This window comes from Fukomys damarensis, unplaced genomic scaffold (genome assembly GCF_012274545.1).
Source record: "Fukomys damarensis isolate Sample0158 unplaced genomic scaffold, DMR_v1.0_HiC HiC_scaffold_4, whole genome shotgun sequence".
Taxonomy (NCBI): domain Eukaryota; kingdom Metazoa; phylum Chordata; class Mammalia; order Rodentia; family Bathyergidae; genus Fukomys; species Fukomys damarensis.
In genome coordinates this window covers 48,253,082-48,271,145 of record NW_022900916.1, presented here as the reverse complement: position 1 = coordinate 48,271,145, position 18,064 = coordinate 48,253,082, and the positions used below count along the sequence as shown (strand labels likewise).

Sequence of the window (18,064 nt, the reverse complement as noted above, 5' to 3'; positions counted from 1 at the left end):
TATTCATTCTTCCCAATGAGTCCCAACTGAACAGTACATAAAGACTTTTTCACTAAAGCTAAAAGACAATTCTGTAAGCCAGAGAAAACGGTCTTGTTAAAAATTACAATTGTAAATATTTTAAACACAATGCACGTGTTCCCTAAAGATGTAGCTCCCTGAAAATCTAGTACATGCTAAATAATACAGGAAAAGACATTCCTAAGATAATTGCAATCACTCTCTAGACCCTTTTTCTATATCCTCAAGCTCTTTTAAAACCCCTAATAGAGACACTGTGATTCTCGGAACCTCACCCACTGACGGTCCCTCTTGACAGTGTTCTATGATCTAAATAAACTCTTGTCTTTCCTACCTCCCATCTGCTGGTAAATTATTTTTACTCCCTGAATTACTATCCTTCTGTAACCATCTCATGTGACATAGTTTTAATCTGACTAACAATTTGGGGGTCTCAGTCCATGATTGGTTATCTCCAAGGCAGAAACAGCATGGGAGAAGGGCTCAGTGGAAGCATGCTGCTCACTTTATGGCAGCCAGGAAACAGGGAAGAGGGAAGCTGAAGAGAAATATAAACTCCCCAAAGGCAAAACCCCACTGTCATACTTCTCCCAATCAGCATGACTTCTGAAACCAGAAGATTTTTGGGTGACATTCTAGTTCTAAACCATAACAGTTTCTTTCAGTCCTAATTTAAGCTTTTCAAATTGTTATGCTGTGATTATTATACCCAATTCTCACTATAAATCTAGTTAAAAGCAACCAGGATTGCCCATGCTACAAACCAAATGTTGGGGTGCTTTGGAATTTCATCTGCCAGTCATTTAGTCCACTGCGCTCATTCTCATTCTCCCACAAAATCTCAAGACATGAGCAGAATACAGACAAATTTTCTGCCAGAGAATAACACACATGACCTCTAGTCCAATTGCTAGTTCAATCTCTTGTTCCCAGTTGAAACTTCCTGAGATGGCATGCACTGTGTGCATTCCTAACAGTATTTTGGTCTCTGAGCTCCAGACAGAATCACCCACCAGGCTCTTCTTCCAGTATTTCAAATTACCCCTACAAACCAGTTGCAAATGCTTGTAAATAACATGATCAGGTACAGTCAACGTAATGACCCCCTCCAGGTACCAAATTTTCTATTAGCTTCCCATTCCTGGGACACAATACCCAACACTTTCAATCTAAAAGAAAGGTTTAATTTGTCTCACGGATTCAGGAGATTCAATCTATGGTTGCCTGACTTCAAGCAGAAACAACATAGCAGGACATGACGGAACAGATGTTCAGTGTGGTTGGGAAGCAGAGTAGAGGAGCAAAGCCAGGAAGAAAGAGGCAAGGGACCAGATGAGTACTCAGAGTCATGCTCCCATGACTCACACAGAAACACGTAAAAGCATGTTCCACCAATCTCCTGAGTGCTTTCCAAGTTTAACCATCACAGTCATACTCTATGGGAGAAAGTGGTCCTATTTCCCTTACTCAGGAGTGACAGAGCAACTAACTACTCCTTGCTAGCATCATGGGAATCAGGATAAGATACCATTTTTGATCATCAAAACCCTAGTGCTAATAAGGAATTCATAATGAAGGAGTTACAATGAAGAAGCACAGTAGTAACAACATGACTGCCTTCCTCTGAAGGGTAACTCACCCCCACCCCCACCAAGAGAACTTCAGCAGCTAAATGCATCAGAGGTTAAGGATGCACAGGTTTTCTTTTAATTTCTCTTTTCTTTTTTTCTCTGCCTTCTGAGTGCAAGCACAACTCGCTCTACAGGGATTGCCTTTTATGAGGTGGCTTTAGGTTGCAAAGTACCCGCTCCTTGCACCTCTCCACCACTGAATGAGTTTTAGAATAACTGTGTATTTTTAAGATTAAACTATTCGCATTTTCCATTTTTGTTTTCCTAAACACTTTTATGTCCAATACTATTGCATTTCATTTAAATCACTAAACACAGACACCAAGTTCTCAGAACTTTTGTATCTTTATGATTAAAGGGTGAAGTGGAAAAAACCTACAGGTAAAAAGCACCAAATTAAATCATAATTTTACTCACTTTTTGAAAGCCACTGTCCAAAATAAACAGTTTTTGCAGTAGATAGTAAGTTACCCAAGCAGATGTTCCAAACACACATCTCTAGATATTTCCATTTAGAAAGAACAAATCAAAGCATTTATATTTAGCATATATGAAGCCACATCCTGTTTGCTCTGTTTTCTTTGCTCTGGAACATCACTATTATCTTTCAGTTTGGTTCCCTCATCTTCCCTATCTATTCTGTGTTAATCCGTGAATACAGCCAGTAACATGTCTCATTAGTTCCATTGTTCTCATCATCTTCTACCATTTTAGTCTCCCTCTCTGCTACCACATTGTTGACAATCCAAAATTCTCAAAGTGTTATTGCTAAATTAATGAATTTCTACAACTATGGAACAAATTAAGCTTGTATTCCACTGTACAATGATTTTTTTAAAAATAAAACATCTTATAACCTTGATCATAAATATATGCAAGATAGGAAAAATGTACATTTATATCAATTGCTCATCATCTTCTGTATAGTATCAATCAGACTCCAATTACTCAATTCATTTAATCAATGGCTAAACACTCTGGAACTCATTAAATTACAACTGTGTGACAAGGCCAGCTGCCACCATCCACACCTTGAAACCTTTTGAAGCAGCAATATGGGCAGCAGTCCAGCCCTCTCTGTCAGCATGGTTAATGAGGTCTGCAGGAACAACAGGCTTGGATGTGTCTTCAGGACTCTCTTCTCCTCCATCCAAGGCACAGAGAGCAGGCTCAGGCTCCTCCTCACTCTGAGAGTTTCCACTAGCTGGTGTTCTGTGGAACATAAGAAGCTGCAGGCTTTCCTCATTACCAGTGTCCACAGCTGCGTGAACTGGTGTCCAGCCATCCTGAAACAAAATGACCAGGGGGAAAGGGCTGATAACAACATTAATGTTGAGAAGAGTTTCATCTAAGTCAGTCCACCCCTAAATGTTCTTGGGCATGGTCTGAGCTGGGGAAGTAGGCTTTCCAATCCTATCACTAAGAAGTCAAGTTTCCTCCCCTCTGTCAGCCACATTTCTCACTGCCGTGACTCATGCTTGCTGTTTTGTAATCATTTCCACCTACTGATTAATCATCTGGAGGAGGTTTTGCCCAGGCTCATAAATGAGGATTATGTACAATAACTCAGAATCTCAATTTAATATTATAAAAGGAAGTGAACTTTAGCCTGTTTTTTTCTTTAACTGTAAGCATTATGTTAGTAGTAATGTGTTAGAGAATGCTGCTACAAACCAGTCTTATTTAAAGAACAATGGCCTAATTTTAATGATTTAAAAAGTTTTACGCCAACCATTTCAGAAGGAAATATTCCAGATAATAGGGAAAATGTAGACGTGTAAGCCAAAAATGTGACAAAGCCAAAACATTTCATGAATACCTATGAATCTGCTGAGTGTTCTGTGATTAGAGAGGGAAAGTGATTACGACAAACTCAGAAAATATTCCACCTAGAATCACTGGGTCTATTTTTACTCTGAAGCCTCTATTACTCACTTAGCTGGCTGTCACAGGAGACATGCAACTCCTTCCTACAACAACGGTTCTTAGGTATGGTCCCCAGACCAGCAGCATCAGTGTCCTCTGAGAATCTGTTAGATGTGCAAACACTTAAGCCTTATCTCTGATCTACTGAATCAGAAATTTTGGGGGGGGTGGTCTACCATTACTGCTCGGTGATTAGGACCCACAAAAGTGCAACAAGTAGTGTGGTTCTATCTATAGAGTCTTCCATTTTTTATACATAGATGGATCTTCGTACTACACAGGCACCCATTCTCCTTTGTTTTAATTCTACTGCATGAAAGAACTAACTTCTGTTTTGGCTTTATTCTCTAACTTATATTCTCTTTGATATAATTTGTCACACAGTATTTTATATTGTTAGATCAAGTATATTTCAGTGAGTTACAATATTTTTTTTCCTTTAAATAATGGGACAGAAGACAGAGAAACAACGCAATAAATGGGGCTACTTCCATTTATGAGAGGATGTCTGATCGTTTGCTGACATTGACTGCTGATGATCTGGCTTTTTCTCTCATTCTGGACCTCACATCGATAAAGTTCACTTGGCCAACCCAAGACCAGGGCTGCAGAGTAACTAGAATGGATTTCTCAGGTTCCTGCCGGGGTCCCACGGCTGTTCCAGTTGGGTTGTAGACACCAATGCCTAAATGGCAGCCTTATGTAAGCCCTATGAAGAGTAGGAGTTTGTCTGATAGTCCCTAATTTACATGACAAAAGTAAACTTTCAATATTCCATTCTCTGATGCTGTCTCATGAAAAAGCACAAGTCAAAATTATTCCCTTAAGGTTCCCTATCTATTATACTGGTTGTCTCTGTACTGCTAAAGATAGATTTCTGTTCAGCTCAACAAAAACTAGCTTGTGAGCATGGGTTTCTATGTTTTCTTACACAGGATGTCATTTAACATTTTATGCTACACTATTTTTTTTATTCAGCTTGATAATATAAAATTCATTTCTTTTAATTCATAAGATTTTATTATAAACACAAACACCAGACTTTCTGGATAAAATATATAACAAAGAAATGATTTTAAAAAAATAGAGTTCTGTTTTTTGTTTTTTTAAAGCTCTCGTGATAAGATTCAATGGAAATGTTTATACTTGGCTTACTATATCCTACTTTTATCCTTACCTGTTTGTTCTCATTGGGATACCTCAAGATAGCCCACTAAGATCATTACAGTCATATTTGACTTTCCACTATTCTGGTTGCAAATTGAATTGGTCATGAACTGAATCAATTTTCCCCATAAGGTCAATATTGAACCTTATCAATGAATTTGACTAGTTTGTGAACTGAGGAATGAATTAAGAAGGAATTAAATTTGTGAACTGAGGTACCACTACATTTGTTGAATGAATAAAAACTTTTAAGTCTACTGCTTTCTCTAACTCTAGAAACAGTTTTCCAGGTGAATGACGTGCAGTTCACAGATTGAAACACTGCTTGGGTTAATGCACATGAGGAATGTAATTAGCAGGGAAGAGACTCAAGAGGTCAGGCACTTCCAAAATCTAATATCCTTAAAGCAAAGTAAAATGAAGTAACCTCTGTTTTAATGTACAGACATCACTCCGTATCTGTGGGAACTGGTTCTAGGACTCCCCCTTTGCTGATGCTCACGTTCTTTTAAAAAATAGCGTAATATTTTCTGATCCACAATTGGCTGAATCTATGCATGGAAAGACCTTCAGATATGCACGACTAATTATACGTCTTTTTCTGGCTGTAGGGTTTGCAGATGCACTGCAAATTACATATAGAAGGAGGTACTCACTCTGGTTTTTGCACTCCGGTCAGTGCCAGCTTCCAATAAGAGTTTAATACATTCTTTATTTCCGTTTTTACAGGCCAGGTATAGAGGTGTCTGTCCTCCAGCAGCAGCATGATTAATGTTAGCATCATATGCAATTAATAATTCTACGCACCTAAACACAAGACAATGATTAATTTCATAAAAATTGGTTTAACCCCCGAAAAGTACTACTTGACCAGGATTCTAAATATAGACAACAATGCTAAAAACAACTCTGCATCTTTACGTACATCACTTATTTTTATGTCTAGGTATCAATTACTGTGGATCTTTCTGTACAGATTTTTTGCAAAGCTACAAATACATTTTACTCATCAAATTTAATTGAATGAAAATTTAAAACTGTCCATTTGATCAAGTAATAAAACTTTGGTTTATAACACTTTTCTCTACTCAACTTGAAAAGTGGAGTCCTTGGAGTAGTTTAACTTATTGAAATGAATAGTTTAATTTATATATGTATTTTTTGAACTTGTGGTTCAAAATAGTTTGCCCCTTGAGAAAAGTCAAGCTGCTGAGTCATTCTGCAATTTTTCACTTGAGAAAATAAATATAAATAGCATAGACAGCAGGGCACCATGTGCCTTCTCTATAAAAAGTAGCAAGGAGACAGAAAAAGCTGTATTGGGGATCAGAGATGGTAGAAGCTGTCCTGTCTCCTGAAGGGGCCGGCTGAGGAGGACAAAGACAGCTATGCAGAAACGCACCCGGGAAGGAAAGGAAGGAGGTAAAGCCAAGACTTGATGGCAACTCAGAGACTAGCAAAACACAGAGCTTGAATTTGCAAAGTCAAATTCAGAAAAAAATTAGAAAAGAGGGCTAACCTTAATTATTAGTAGTAGTATTAGGATGACTAACATTGACGTGAACTTGAAAATCCACCTCTTTAAATTGTCTAATTTGCTAGAAAAAACACATTTATCAGGACAAGTGGACTAAAAAGGTGGAAAGCAGCTTGCATTCCCCACACCTATTTTGTACAGTCAAAAAAAAGCAATTTAAATTCTATTATTAAAATATGACATTTTAAAAAAACATGCTTATATCTAACTGACTTTGTAAGCTCCTAAAGAAATCACTGCTAAGATAACATACATTTTAATAGGGTCTCATTTTGTAGCGCGAAATTTTGGCCTTAAATTATCCCTCTCTTGCTTCAGCTTCCTGCATGCATGCCAAGATTAAGGTGTGTAACACCATATGTGGTTCTCCTGGTGGAGGTTTCATAATTGAACTACTTCCAGTATGTAAAATTCCTTCAATATTTTAAAATAGTGAATCAGATGAATATTTGGGATTTAATCTGAGTAAATTGCCATTAGGAAGTTAAAAACATTAAAACAAAATAATTCTATGTTTTATTATTAATGTCATTGTAAGTAAAAAGCTTTTGTGGAGCTTGGCAAAAAATAGTGAGTAGCAACTTTCTCAGCACTCCCTTACTTCAGGGCGCTAACATGCTAGAGATTATCTTCTTTGAAAGCAAGTTCTTTCATTTGCAGTTTGGACATTTTACATTTCATTTCTTCCCTTCCCTCAGATACAACTATTTAACTATTAAAAAGTACATATTCAGAATCCTATTTTGCATTTAAATCCTCGATTTGTGTTTTTTGGTTTTTTTTATTTTTTTTGGTACCAGGGATTGAACTTGAGACATTACGCTTGCAAAGTAGGTGGTAGAACCACCATGCTAAATCCCTGGTCCTACTCAAATATATTTATTGAACTTATTTGCCAATCGATTTTAAGCACTAGTTTATACGTTTAGCTGGAACTAAAATATGTTTGCAAAATATAAAAAGAGGCTATTTTTAGAGGAAAAAAAAAAAAAGAATTAGAAGCATCACTTACTCAAAATGTCCCTGAGCAGCTGCAGCACACAAGGGTGTGAAACCATTTTTATCAGCAGCATTGACTTGGGCTTCTGCACTCAGCAGCAATCTCACACAGTCTACAGATTTTTAATAGAAAGCAATTTTAATCCTCACTTTCAGTTACAATGAACCAAATTCTCTGCAAGTTTGCAGACAGATTTGAAACCCAAAGGACCTCTCCTCTGTTCAGCTTATCCGAACAATTCTATCATGGCAGACTTGAGATTCCAGAGTATTTCACAAGGAAAGTAGCCTCTCTTCCCCAAGTTTATGATACTGCACAACTCACAAAGGCATGACTTTTTCCAAAGCTTTGGGAAGAGTTACTGATGAGTAAAGGAATGTCATGTGCCAGAAAAGGCTTTACTACATTTTTTCCACCAGCCCATCCCAGAAATAATGTTTTTGTACAGGAAACCAAATCCATCTACCAACTTGGAATACCGTTATTTCTATTTAAATAGTGAAATTCTTACTTTATGATGTTAATTTAATCCTTAAGTGCACGTGTATAAAGGCCATCCTATTCTATCTGCAGGAATGAGGATAAGCAGCTACCTTGGGCATAAATGTTAACTACTGCTCACATTCATTTTGCTACTACCTAGATTTAATTCTCTATGTTAAAGAAAAATTCCCAGTTTTTAAAGAATTCCAAAGCTTAAAGTTATTGAGCTATCTCAGCTCACCAGATCTTCCATTTATCAGAATAAGTTGACAGTTATGGCTCACACATGCAGTGCTGATTGTGTACTTGTATTTAATTCATGTTTCTTTACTACCATACGTTTTAGTATATTTGATAACAGAATTTGCATTTTAAAGAAGAAGAATGATTTTAAGTCTTCATTGATATGCCATTTTATAGTTATGTAGCGTTTCAGTTCTCTGCAAAAAATTCAAAAAACTCTGTGTTGTTGTTGCAACTACAGAACATCTTCAGACCTATGAGTCTTTCTAACCACCAAAAGTCCCCTCACTGCAGCATTTGCTGATGGTCTTTATCTCACATTAATTACGTCTAACAGATAAGTTAGTTACTTTGTCCTGAACAAAGGTCAGAGACAGCCTTATTCTAAAATGCACTTTATAGGTACTAGACCTCAAGCTTGTAAATGCACATTTCGTTACGCATGAAATTACTTTTTTTCTTGGTACCAGGCATCAAACTCAGGACCTTATGCTTGTGAGGCAGGCAGCAGCACCACTGAGCTAAATCCCCAGCCCAGAGATTACCTTTAACTAGCTGTAGTAAAATTTTACATTAAGGAACTATATTAGAGTTGAATTCTTTAACATTTATAAAACCAAAACTCATATAAAAAAATTCACTACTATCTCTAAGAGAAAACTGAAACTAAAATGAACTTTTTGCTTATAACAATGGTTACAAGTGCTTTTCACCTTCAGTTCTTTGGCAAGTTGTGTGCCGTGAAAAAAGACCACTCCATTTTTACCTGTATGTCCATTCTTAGCAGCAGAATACAAGGCAGAATGGCCATCTTCACAGGAGTAATTAATGTCCAGTCCTTCTTCATTAAGCAGCATTGATAATAAAGTGACATTTCCCTGGGCAGCAGCTTGCTGAAGAAGGGTGGGCCTGCCAGCCAGGGGGGCAGGACCACCACTCATTAGCAAAGGGGTTAGGGAGGGTGACCAGCCTGTAGGTTAAAGTGACCCTGGTTAGAGAGAGGGAGTAAGGGCAAAAGACAGCTATAACTATTTCTTCCTGCATTACGTACGTACACACAAACATACGAACACGCATCCCTAGAGCATGATGTGGTTTCTAACATTATCAATCTGTTAATATTTTCTTAGCACGGGTCTGTACTGTTATTTCAGATCTTATATCTGCTGCTAATTAAATTCACACACATGGTGACAAATTATTTTTAGTTGTCAGTCTCACACAGATAGGTGTTAAAGTAGTGCCTGGTTTTAGGAAACTGAAATGGCTGTCACATTTTAAAAATTTAAATTCTCCTTCCAAATCTCAAAACAATTTGAATTTTAAAATTATATAAAGCTTTCCTCAATCTCAATATCAATCTGAGAAAGTAAAATGTTATTTTTAGCTATAAGTAGAAATGATACTATGAAATAGAGATTTCCTTTCTCAACAATGTTCCAGATTTAATTATAAATTTTACATAAGCCATTAAGATGGGTCTAACACTGTCAAGGAATCTACTTATATTCCTTGAATACCTTTATTTGGGAATGAAACTAATGATGTTAACTACTACTCAGTATTAAGAGCTAACAGAAACACAACGTGTATAACTGGATCTAGAATACACCAGCACAAGTATTCAAGGACACTTTTGAAGACCATATTATCCAGCCATCTTTAGAATAGGTCTAACAAACTTTTAATCAGCCAACAAAACAGGACACTCTACCATAAAGTTTTAATGAAAATCATTAAGAGTTATCAGGGTTAGATATTTCTCATCAGTATTTAGCAGCTTTTGCAGAGAATCTGTTAAGGGCATGGAGTCGGTTGCATATAGCATGGAAAATTTTCTGAATTCTTCCTTGATCAAAAGGCTGCAAAAATAGCAAAGTAAAATGTTTATTTAATGTGATATATAGGTATCTGTGACTTTTAGGCTTAAGTACAGCGAACTTCCAAAATAAGTCATTCTGGTTTTCTCCTTAAAAGGATCCAATACTGCTAAACAATACTGTACACACATACTCTTTCCTCAGGGTGCATGTTCCTCTACACACAGTAAACAACCTTAAATCAGACACTATAGACAGATGTTTTACATTCCCTGCACACTAATATCAGAATCGTATTCAAGTCAGGTGGGCATTATATTAATATATGTACACAATATTCAATTCTTATTACTAAACCCTGAGCCACTTGCCTTTAATAAATATCTAAGAAATTTCTTAGTAAAAATTATTGTGAAAACTAAGAGTCATTTATACAAATGAAACTACATTCTTTCTTAAATACTGGGTGTATCTTCATAATCAACTACTTGGATCCATGAAATAATTCACTATTGTTACCCTACTAGAACTGCACTGACAGACAAAATGCTCGTAAAAGTCAGTATTTATCTACACTCTGTTACATTTTCCTATTGATACTCATTAGGTCTTCTTACAAAAGTGGTATTTTTACTTCATACTTACAAGAACGCTCCTCTCTGGTACATTTTACCTTTTGTATTTTCTTAAAAACAAACAAAAAAACAGGCCCACAAAAATTAAATCAGTACTTATTAGCAATGGATGATAAACAGAGAAATTATAAACACCAAGGTATGAAACCTTGACTGTAAAGCAAACACAGGCAATAAAAAGCATCGCACTACCACCCTCTGTGGAACAAGATGGATATGGCTCATGCTGACAGTGCTGTCTCGTTCTCTGTCTCATCCAAGGTGTCTTGGCTATTGATATTTTCTTATGAATATCAACATATATATAATATTAAAAAGTTGGCTACTCTTTTTTGGGGGAGCAGTTTGAGACAGGGTCTTGCTTTGTAGCCTAGGCTGGCCTTGAACTTGCAGCAATCTCCCTGCCTCAGCCTCCCAAGGGCTGGGATGCTGGGATTACAGGAGTGCATCACCATGCCTGGCAAAAACTGGCGATTCATTTGAACTTGGTTTTCATTCTTTTCATCACCACAATTCTAGGTTTTCAGAGGAGATAATTTAAATGTTACTATATTTTCCAACTGTTTCATATGAAAATATAGATATAATTTCCTAGAAAATCCTATTGGAATGTTATCTGAAAGATAAAAATGCTTTGGCTCTTTGGATTTTTTTTTTCAACAGGGTCTTATTATTTAACCCAGGCTGGTATCAAATCCATCATCCTCCTGCCTCAGCTTCCTGAGTACTGGACTGATAGGCATCCAGCAAGGTAAAAATTTTGTTCAACTTTTTCTCAATCTTTAGTCTACTCAAGAGTCTCACAGTTCTCTTTCTGCCCCTAGACAGAACTACAGAAGTATGTTAGTCTCCCTGTTTTCTTAGAGATCTGTAAGAGATCCTAAAAATCTTTAAAAAAAATGCTTTATAATACCACGTACTCTTAAACTTTTAAATAAATGTTACATATTAACTATCATTTCCAATTTTCTGTAGCACAAACATATTGTTAATATATCCTGCTATATAGGAAAAACAAAATAAAACTTCACTATGAGACTGTATTGTTCGTCCGAAGTACGAGGCAATGATATCAATGGCAATATTTAGTGGACTGGTTAAGCAATCACAGAACAGATCTATATTCACACAGCTACTCTGATGAAGTTAGAAAAGGCATTCAACTTTGCATTGTCAAAGGCAAACATTAGTAAAGATGAGCGTCCATCACAACATGCCAGGAAGGGAACAGACAGAACGTGCAATGGAGGATGGAGGAGGAATTGAGAACAGCTTCCGGCATCAGCTTCAGAGAGGGGAGAAGGTTAATGTCATAGCCCAGATTATTTTCGTGTTCAGATTTAGCCTTTAAGTCAATCATACATGAGAATAATTTTTAAAATATACGTTTAAGGAAAAAAGTCTGAACCAGACTAAATCAAATGTGCCAAACAAGTATCAAGAAGAGAAAGAAAACAGAAAAATTTTCCAAGGGTATGGAAATTCAGTTGCCTGGAGTGATTTCTGCTTTAGGCTTCGGTTAATTCAACAATTAAAATGGGTCCATTTGACAAGTTCAAGAGAAACAAGAATTTAAATGCATTTAGGATTTAAAACATTATTTTGATATTGGATTTGGCTATAAGAGTTACCAGTGGATTTAAAGCAATTTACCATGTAATCCACTTCTGGTATTCTAGTTCTCACTGGAGGTTTAACTTAGTTGCAACTGTCACAGATAAAAGTTGACATGGAAACACAAAATTTTAGAATTTGAAAGATCTGGGATCTAGCAAGTCTCTGGGAAGGAAAGATAGTGAACTGTTGTTTCACAACTCATCAGGGCAAGATAAGACATCCTTTGGTTTGGAAATAAATGTTTGGACTCATTGCTTTCATTTTTGGATGGCAAAACTAATAGCTCAGAGAAAATCTACTCTCCAGGGTGATACAAAAAGGGGCAGAAATGAACTACCTTTGCCTTCTTATACTCAAGTCAGTATTCGTTTGATTATGGAAATGGAAACAGGTATCTGCCAGATATCTGTCATATGTGCTCTGTCCCCACGCCTGCTGCTAGCAATGACAGTGGTGTTAGTGGTTGTTTGTGTTAATATCCTCCAATGGGCTTGCGATCTAGAGAGGTACAGCTCACCCAGGCACATCTGGGTTAAAAAGCAGGACACAGGAAGCTCTGGTGCCTCCAATGTGCAATGGGTATGGTGGCAAAATCTGGGACAGCTGTGCTGGGAGTACAGTTCAGTAGCAGAGCACTTGCCTAGTGTGCGTAAGGCCCTGGGTCTGACCCTCAGCATCACCAAGAAGAAGAAGAACTGGGCAATCTAAATGAAATGCATAATTAAAATCCTGTATCTCATTTAAAATTGAGGCTGACCTACACCCATGGCTGAGATACAAAGTGACATACTATTCTCTTGCAAGGGTGATAACATTTCTGTCACCTGAACAGATGAGGAGATACTCAGTAGACACTTGCTAAAGGACTGAAGACCTCAGATACCTCCCTCCCCTCTTCCCTACGAAGCCACATCTCCTCCCCACCTCAATACTGGGGACTGATCTACATCTCCAGCGCTTTTTATTTCTTGAGGCAGGGTCTCACTAAATTATCCAGGCTGGGTTCAAACTGGCAATTTTTCTGCCTCAGCTTCCCAGACTACTGTAATTATAGGCAGGTGCCACCTCATCTGGCTCAGAAGCCACAATTATAAATGAAAAACAGAAATCTATTATTCCACTAAAGGTAATCCTATAGCTCTGAGACTCCTTTGGCCAAATTACAGAGAATAGAAAGCAAGAAAACAATTCCATGTGTCATCAATGGCTATCATGATTTTGGAACAGCTATTGATATTGTCTTTGGTTCCCCAGACAATAGCAAAAGGCATTTTTCAGAGGATTTCTGGCTCCTTCATATAAAATTCCACTGTATCCTAAACAGATTGCTCTAGACAATGTATAACAAATTAGAAACTCTCCATCTTTTAAAGCTTAAAAACCTGCTGACAAAATGCTCCTCAGAGATGCTGGTCTTAAAGATTCTCTGCTGAGACTAAGGGACACCTGTAGCCAGACCCTGGACCACACTGATGACCAAGGCAACAGCTAGTAGAGCCTCATGTCAGCAAAGAACAGATGGCTTGTACTAAAACTCACCAAATTTACAAAATCTGGGTAATGTTTCTATTTTATAATCTATGCAGTCAAAGGATAGCCAATGCGCCATACATTTTTGAAACTTTTATGGTGGTTTAATGGTCTCATGGAACATTCTCCACTTCTCCTGAATGGTAGAAACCCTCTCTTCTGGGCCTGGGTTTAATTTTTGAGAAGCAGCCAACATTATCTCAGACAATGAGAAGGGCTTGTTAGTTCAGTCATGCTATTTTTGCATGGAAATGTTGAATGCCTATAGATATACCACAATGCTGTAAGCCAATAATATCACTGAGGCAACAATACTACCTCTATGAAGTGACTGCACAGGTTGGTCCATGCTCAATCCTATGCTTTTTGAGTTGTGACAGAATTTGAGCCCTCTAATGGCCACTTGCCCAAAATGGTATAAGAACCAAATAAAGGACGAGAAAACTTGCTCAGTGTGAGGGAAATCACTGAAGATGCAGTTGTAAATAGCACAGTCTTAATTCCAACACAAAATTGAGAATTAGAAACAACACAGACTTTGAAGTTATTCAAATCTGTGTTTCTAACTCTTAATTTTGCTTCTCAAAATATGGACATAGCCTCTCAAAGAGCTTAATTTCAAGGAGACAGCTTATAATTAAATTATGGTCTATTGATCTCATTACCTGATAAAATGAGGGATAAGTACAGTTACCTGTCTTTTTTTCAAATTCTTACTCTCCTAAGTTGTAAATATACTATTCAAATTTTCCTTTAATTTTTAAATTTCCCTCCCTTTAGAACCAATAACATTTGCTAACCACTAACATCCCATTGAAGGAGACTTCTCCACATCAACAGCCTTGCACTGCAGCATTATTTTATAGCAACAGATGCTCAACAGAGGATTGATTTAGCAGGGATGCAGAACAGCTTAGTGGTAGAATATCTACTCAGGATGCACACAAGGTCCTGGGTTTGATCCCCAGCACTGTCAAGAAAAGAAGAAAACGAATCCAGTCATGGCGAAAAAAGCCATGCTTGTTTCAAAGCTGAGTGCAATGGCCCACACCTATAATCCCAGCTACTTGGGAGGCTGAAGCAGGAGGATTGTAAATTCAAGGCCAGCCTGGGCAACACTACAAGACATTGTCTCAAAAAAAAAAAAAAAAAAGAGCGGAGGATGTAGCTCAATGATAAAGCACTTGCCTAGTGTGTCCAGGTCCTTGTGTTCACTCCCCAGCAAGGGGCAGAGAGGAGTATGCTTCTTCTAATAATGTACAATGAAAAGAAAAAAAATCTAGTTCTTTTTTCAACAAGCCCAGATTCAGTGACTTTATAAAGCACATCTGTAATGGAGAACTTCTATAAGATAGCCCACGTGCTATAAGGTCCATCTGCTCAATGCTGGAAGATGACAGCTTAAAATAGCATGAATGGCACTTGAAATAAACTAAGAACATTCACACTCTTGTTTCTGAGGGAAAGAACAAAACCGTAACATCAAACTGATATCAAAACTCAGAATGTACCAATTATAGAACAAACCCGATCAATTTGAAATTTCAGAAAGTACTGACTTGAAAGAAAAAAATAATCCCAGAACTGAACACATACTGTCTGATCATGATCCATTAATATTGAGGTCTTGTGAGATAAATATTTAATAAGAACAGATACTCTTTCCTCCCCTAGAAATGTTTTAGTCACTCTAAATTAATGGTCTCCATGTGCCTCAGATCACTATTTTCAGGTTATTTTAAAAGAAAGCACTTAGTATAACAAAACCGCAATTCATAGAGCAAGATGAATCACCATACCCAAGAGCCTTTAAAGAAAATTACAAAAAAGGGTGGTGAGGAGAAACAGGAAAACAAAGTCAAATAAAAAAAAATAGTTTCAAAGCGATGTGAAGAAAATTAAGGCAAGTGAGAGGACAGGCCACATTCTTAAAAAACGGTGTAAGATTTCAATCCCTTTACCTGATGCTGTTACCAGGAGGCTGTCTGAGGCACCTGGTCTACGGGATGAGGCATTAACAGGGCTTATGGAAGAGCAAAAGGCAACGGTGGTGGGAACGGCAAGGGAACTGTCTGAACATGCAGGTTGGCTCAGTCCAGGGGTTTCAGCAGGCCAGGCACCCACCTGAGACGTGGCCAGGGCTGAAACTGCACAGCCTGCAGGTGCCACAGTTAACTCTATGGATGGTTTTGGTGGCAGCTGAGGGGAGGATGATTTAGGGGCATTTTCCTCATTTGTTACCCTGTTCCCTTGTGGCAGACTGGAGGAAGATGAAACCACGCTTTTGTTATCAACTTTGGCCCCCGCATTTGAGGCCCTGCTGCTATCCATAATAACCTTGAGTTGGGGATGTGGTGGAGAAGGAGTTTGGGAAAGCCCTGGCTTTTTTGGAGGGATAGGAGGAGGATTTCCTCTGTCAACACGTGATACACCAGGAGTCTTTAAACTGGTTCGACCCACCGGAGGGTGGGTGCCACCATCCCCTGCAGGGGGTGCTCCAGGCCTAGGTGGAGCACCTGCTTGAGGGCTTGTAAATCTTGACAGTGCCTGGGTCACTGTATTCCGAGCTAACTGTTTGGCCACTAGGCTGTCACGACTGGTAGGTGAGATATCTCTCGACGGAGGACTTTGTGTGGTATTTCCATTTTGGTCTGGGTCGTTCGCATTGCCCTGAAATCTAAATCTAGCGGCTTGGACCCGTGGGTTTAGACCTGCGTGCAGAGACGCATTGGCACAAGGTGAATGTAAACTGTGCACATGTGGAGCTTGTGAGTACGTCTGGGGAGCTGGGCCTGGGGTCTGCGCAGTGGGAGGCGCGGCGCCACTGGGAAGTGGGGGTGCGCCACTTGACAGATCAGGCGTTGAGGAAGAGCTCAGTCCATTTTCCTCAGTTCTGCTGGCACCTGGAGGTGGGAGCGCGGGTTGAGAGGAGCTGACCAAGTCACCTTGGGAAGCCTGCCTGTCAACGCCCGGTCTGACCAATGGGGCACCGGTGCACACATTTCCTTTTGCATTTGCAGAAATGAGGGGGGTCTCTGCAGGCAGCTTTACAGGCGTGATCAAAGGCACCTTCTTCACTTGGTCAGTGCTTTCTGTCAGCGCGTCAGTCTGACAAGCAACAGACCTTGTCACAGGTCCTTCTGTTCCTACAGATATGGAAGCCAAACGCCTATCTTTTGCCTTCCGTGGGAGGGAAAGGCTTGGTTTGCCGTCACCAACTCTCTTCAGCTGCTCAATCATTTTCTTCATCTTGTCTATCTCTTCTTTGAGGTCAGTAGTATGCGCTTCTTCTCGGTTCAGCTTGGCACGAAGCTGTTCCCGCTCGGTATCAAACTCAGAGAGCTGTTTCTCCATCTGAGCTTCCATTTCTGTGCTCCGACGCTTCTCAGCTGAGAGTTCCTCTTCCAATTCATGCGTCTTTTTCTTCTCCTCCTCCAGTTTGCTCATTACTTCTTCCAGCTTCTGGGCTTCCTCTATGACCTTGCCGGAGAGCTGTTTACACTCCTTCACCAGCATCAGGACCACCTGCTTGTTCTTGCCCCGCTCCTCCTCAAGCCGGGCAGCCAGCTTCTTGTGCTCTTGCTCCAGGGCTTGGAGTTGAAGCTTTTCCATTTCCAGCTGGAAGACATGCACAGGAAAGCCCGGATTAACACACAGGATACGTACGGGCTTTGGGGGAAGGTTTATTTAACTTTCTAACCACTGTATGGTCCGAGTTAACAAAAATGTGACATTTTCCAAATGTGTTGTGGTAAAAATATTTAAAGGACCCACTAAAATGAGAAAATAGCTGGGGATTTAGCTCAGTGGTTCGACCACCTGCCTTGCAAGCACAAAGTCCTGAGTTTGATCCCCGGTACCAAAAAATAAATAAATTAATGAGAGAGAGAGAGAGAAAGAGAGAGAAAGAGAGAGAAAGAGAGAGAAAGAGAGAGAAAGAGAGAGAAAGAGAGTGTGGGGGGGAGAGAATAGCTCTAAAAAAACAGCTTTGTGAAAAATGTTACAACAATAATTTTTTAATTTATTAAAATATAGAAAAGGGACAATAATCAGATCAAGTCCCAGCACAGAATTCATTAAGTTCAATTTCTGTAAAAGGAGAATTCTGGGGCTAGGGATTTAGCTCAGTGGTTCTGCCATCTGCCTCTCAAGCACAAAGACATGAGTTTGATTCCTGGTACCAAAAAAAAAAAAAAAAAAAAAAAAAAAAACAGAATTCTGGGGGAACTGGTGATATTTAAATGGTCAATGCTTTCAAAGTACTCACTAATTTTTGAGGTACAGAATCATGAAAAGGGCTGAAAAAATAGGGGTTCAGTTTCTTGTTTTTTTTTTTTTTTTTTTTTTAATTTGTACCAGGGATCAAATTCAGAACCTTGCACTTGTAAGACAGGCAGTAGCCCCACTGCGCTAAATCCCCGGCCCGGACTTGTTAAATTCTAAGCTACAATATT

General features: G+C 38.7%; 1 protein-coding gene across 8 annotated transcripts in view; it reads right to left on the bottom strand.

The window, feature by feature from the left end:
• Cttnbp2 (cortactin binding protein 2) overlaps positions 1–18,064 on the bottom strand; it is a 306,866-nt gene that overhangs the window by 66,463 nt on the left and 222,339 nt on the right. For 4 of the 8 annotated variants that reach the window (XM_010621899.3, XM_033758148.1, XM_010621900.3 and 1 more), the window contains 5 exons: positions 15,572–17,228; positions 8,775–8,978; positions 7,295–7,394; positions 5,402–5,552; positions 2,684–2,938 (listed from right to left, as the gene is read on the bottom strand). In XM_010621899.3, coding sequence (XP_010620201.1) covers positions 2,684–2,938; positions 5,402–5,552; positions 7,295–7,394; positions 8,775–8,978; positions 15,572–17,228 — 2,367 coding nt within the window. Of the gene's footprint in view, positions 1–2,683; positions 2,939–5,401; positions 5,553–7,294; positions 7,395–8,774; positions 8,979–9,722; positions 9,746–10,473; positions 10,514–15,571; positions 17,229–18,064 lie in introns of those variants that run through there. The other 4 variants (XM_010621902.3, XM_033758156.1, XM_033758154.1 and 1 more) reach the window with 4 other exon arrangements.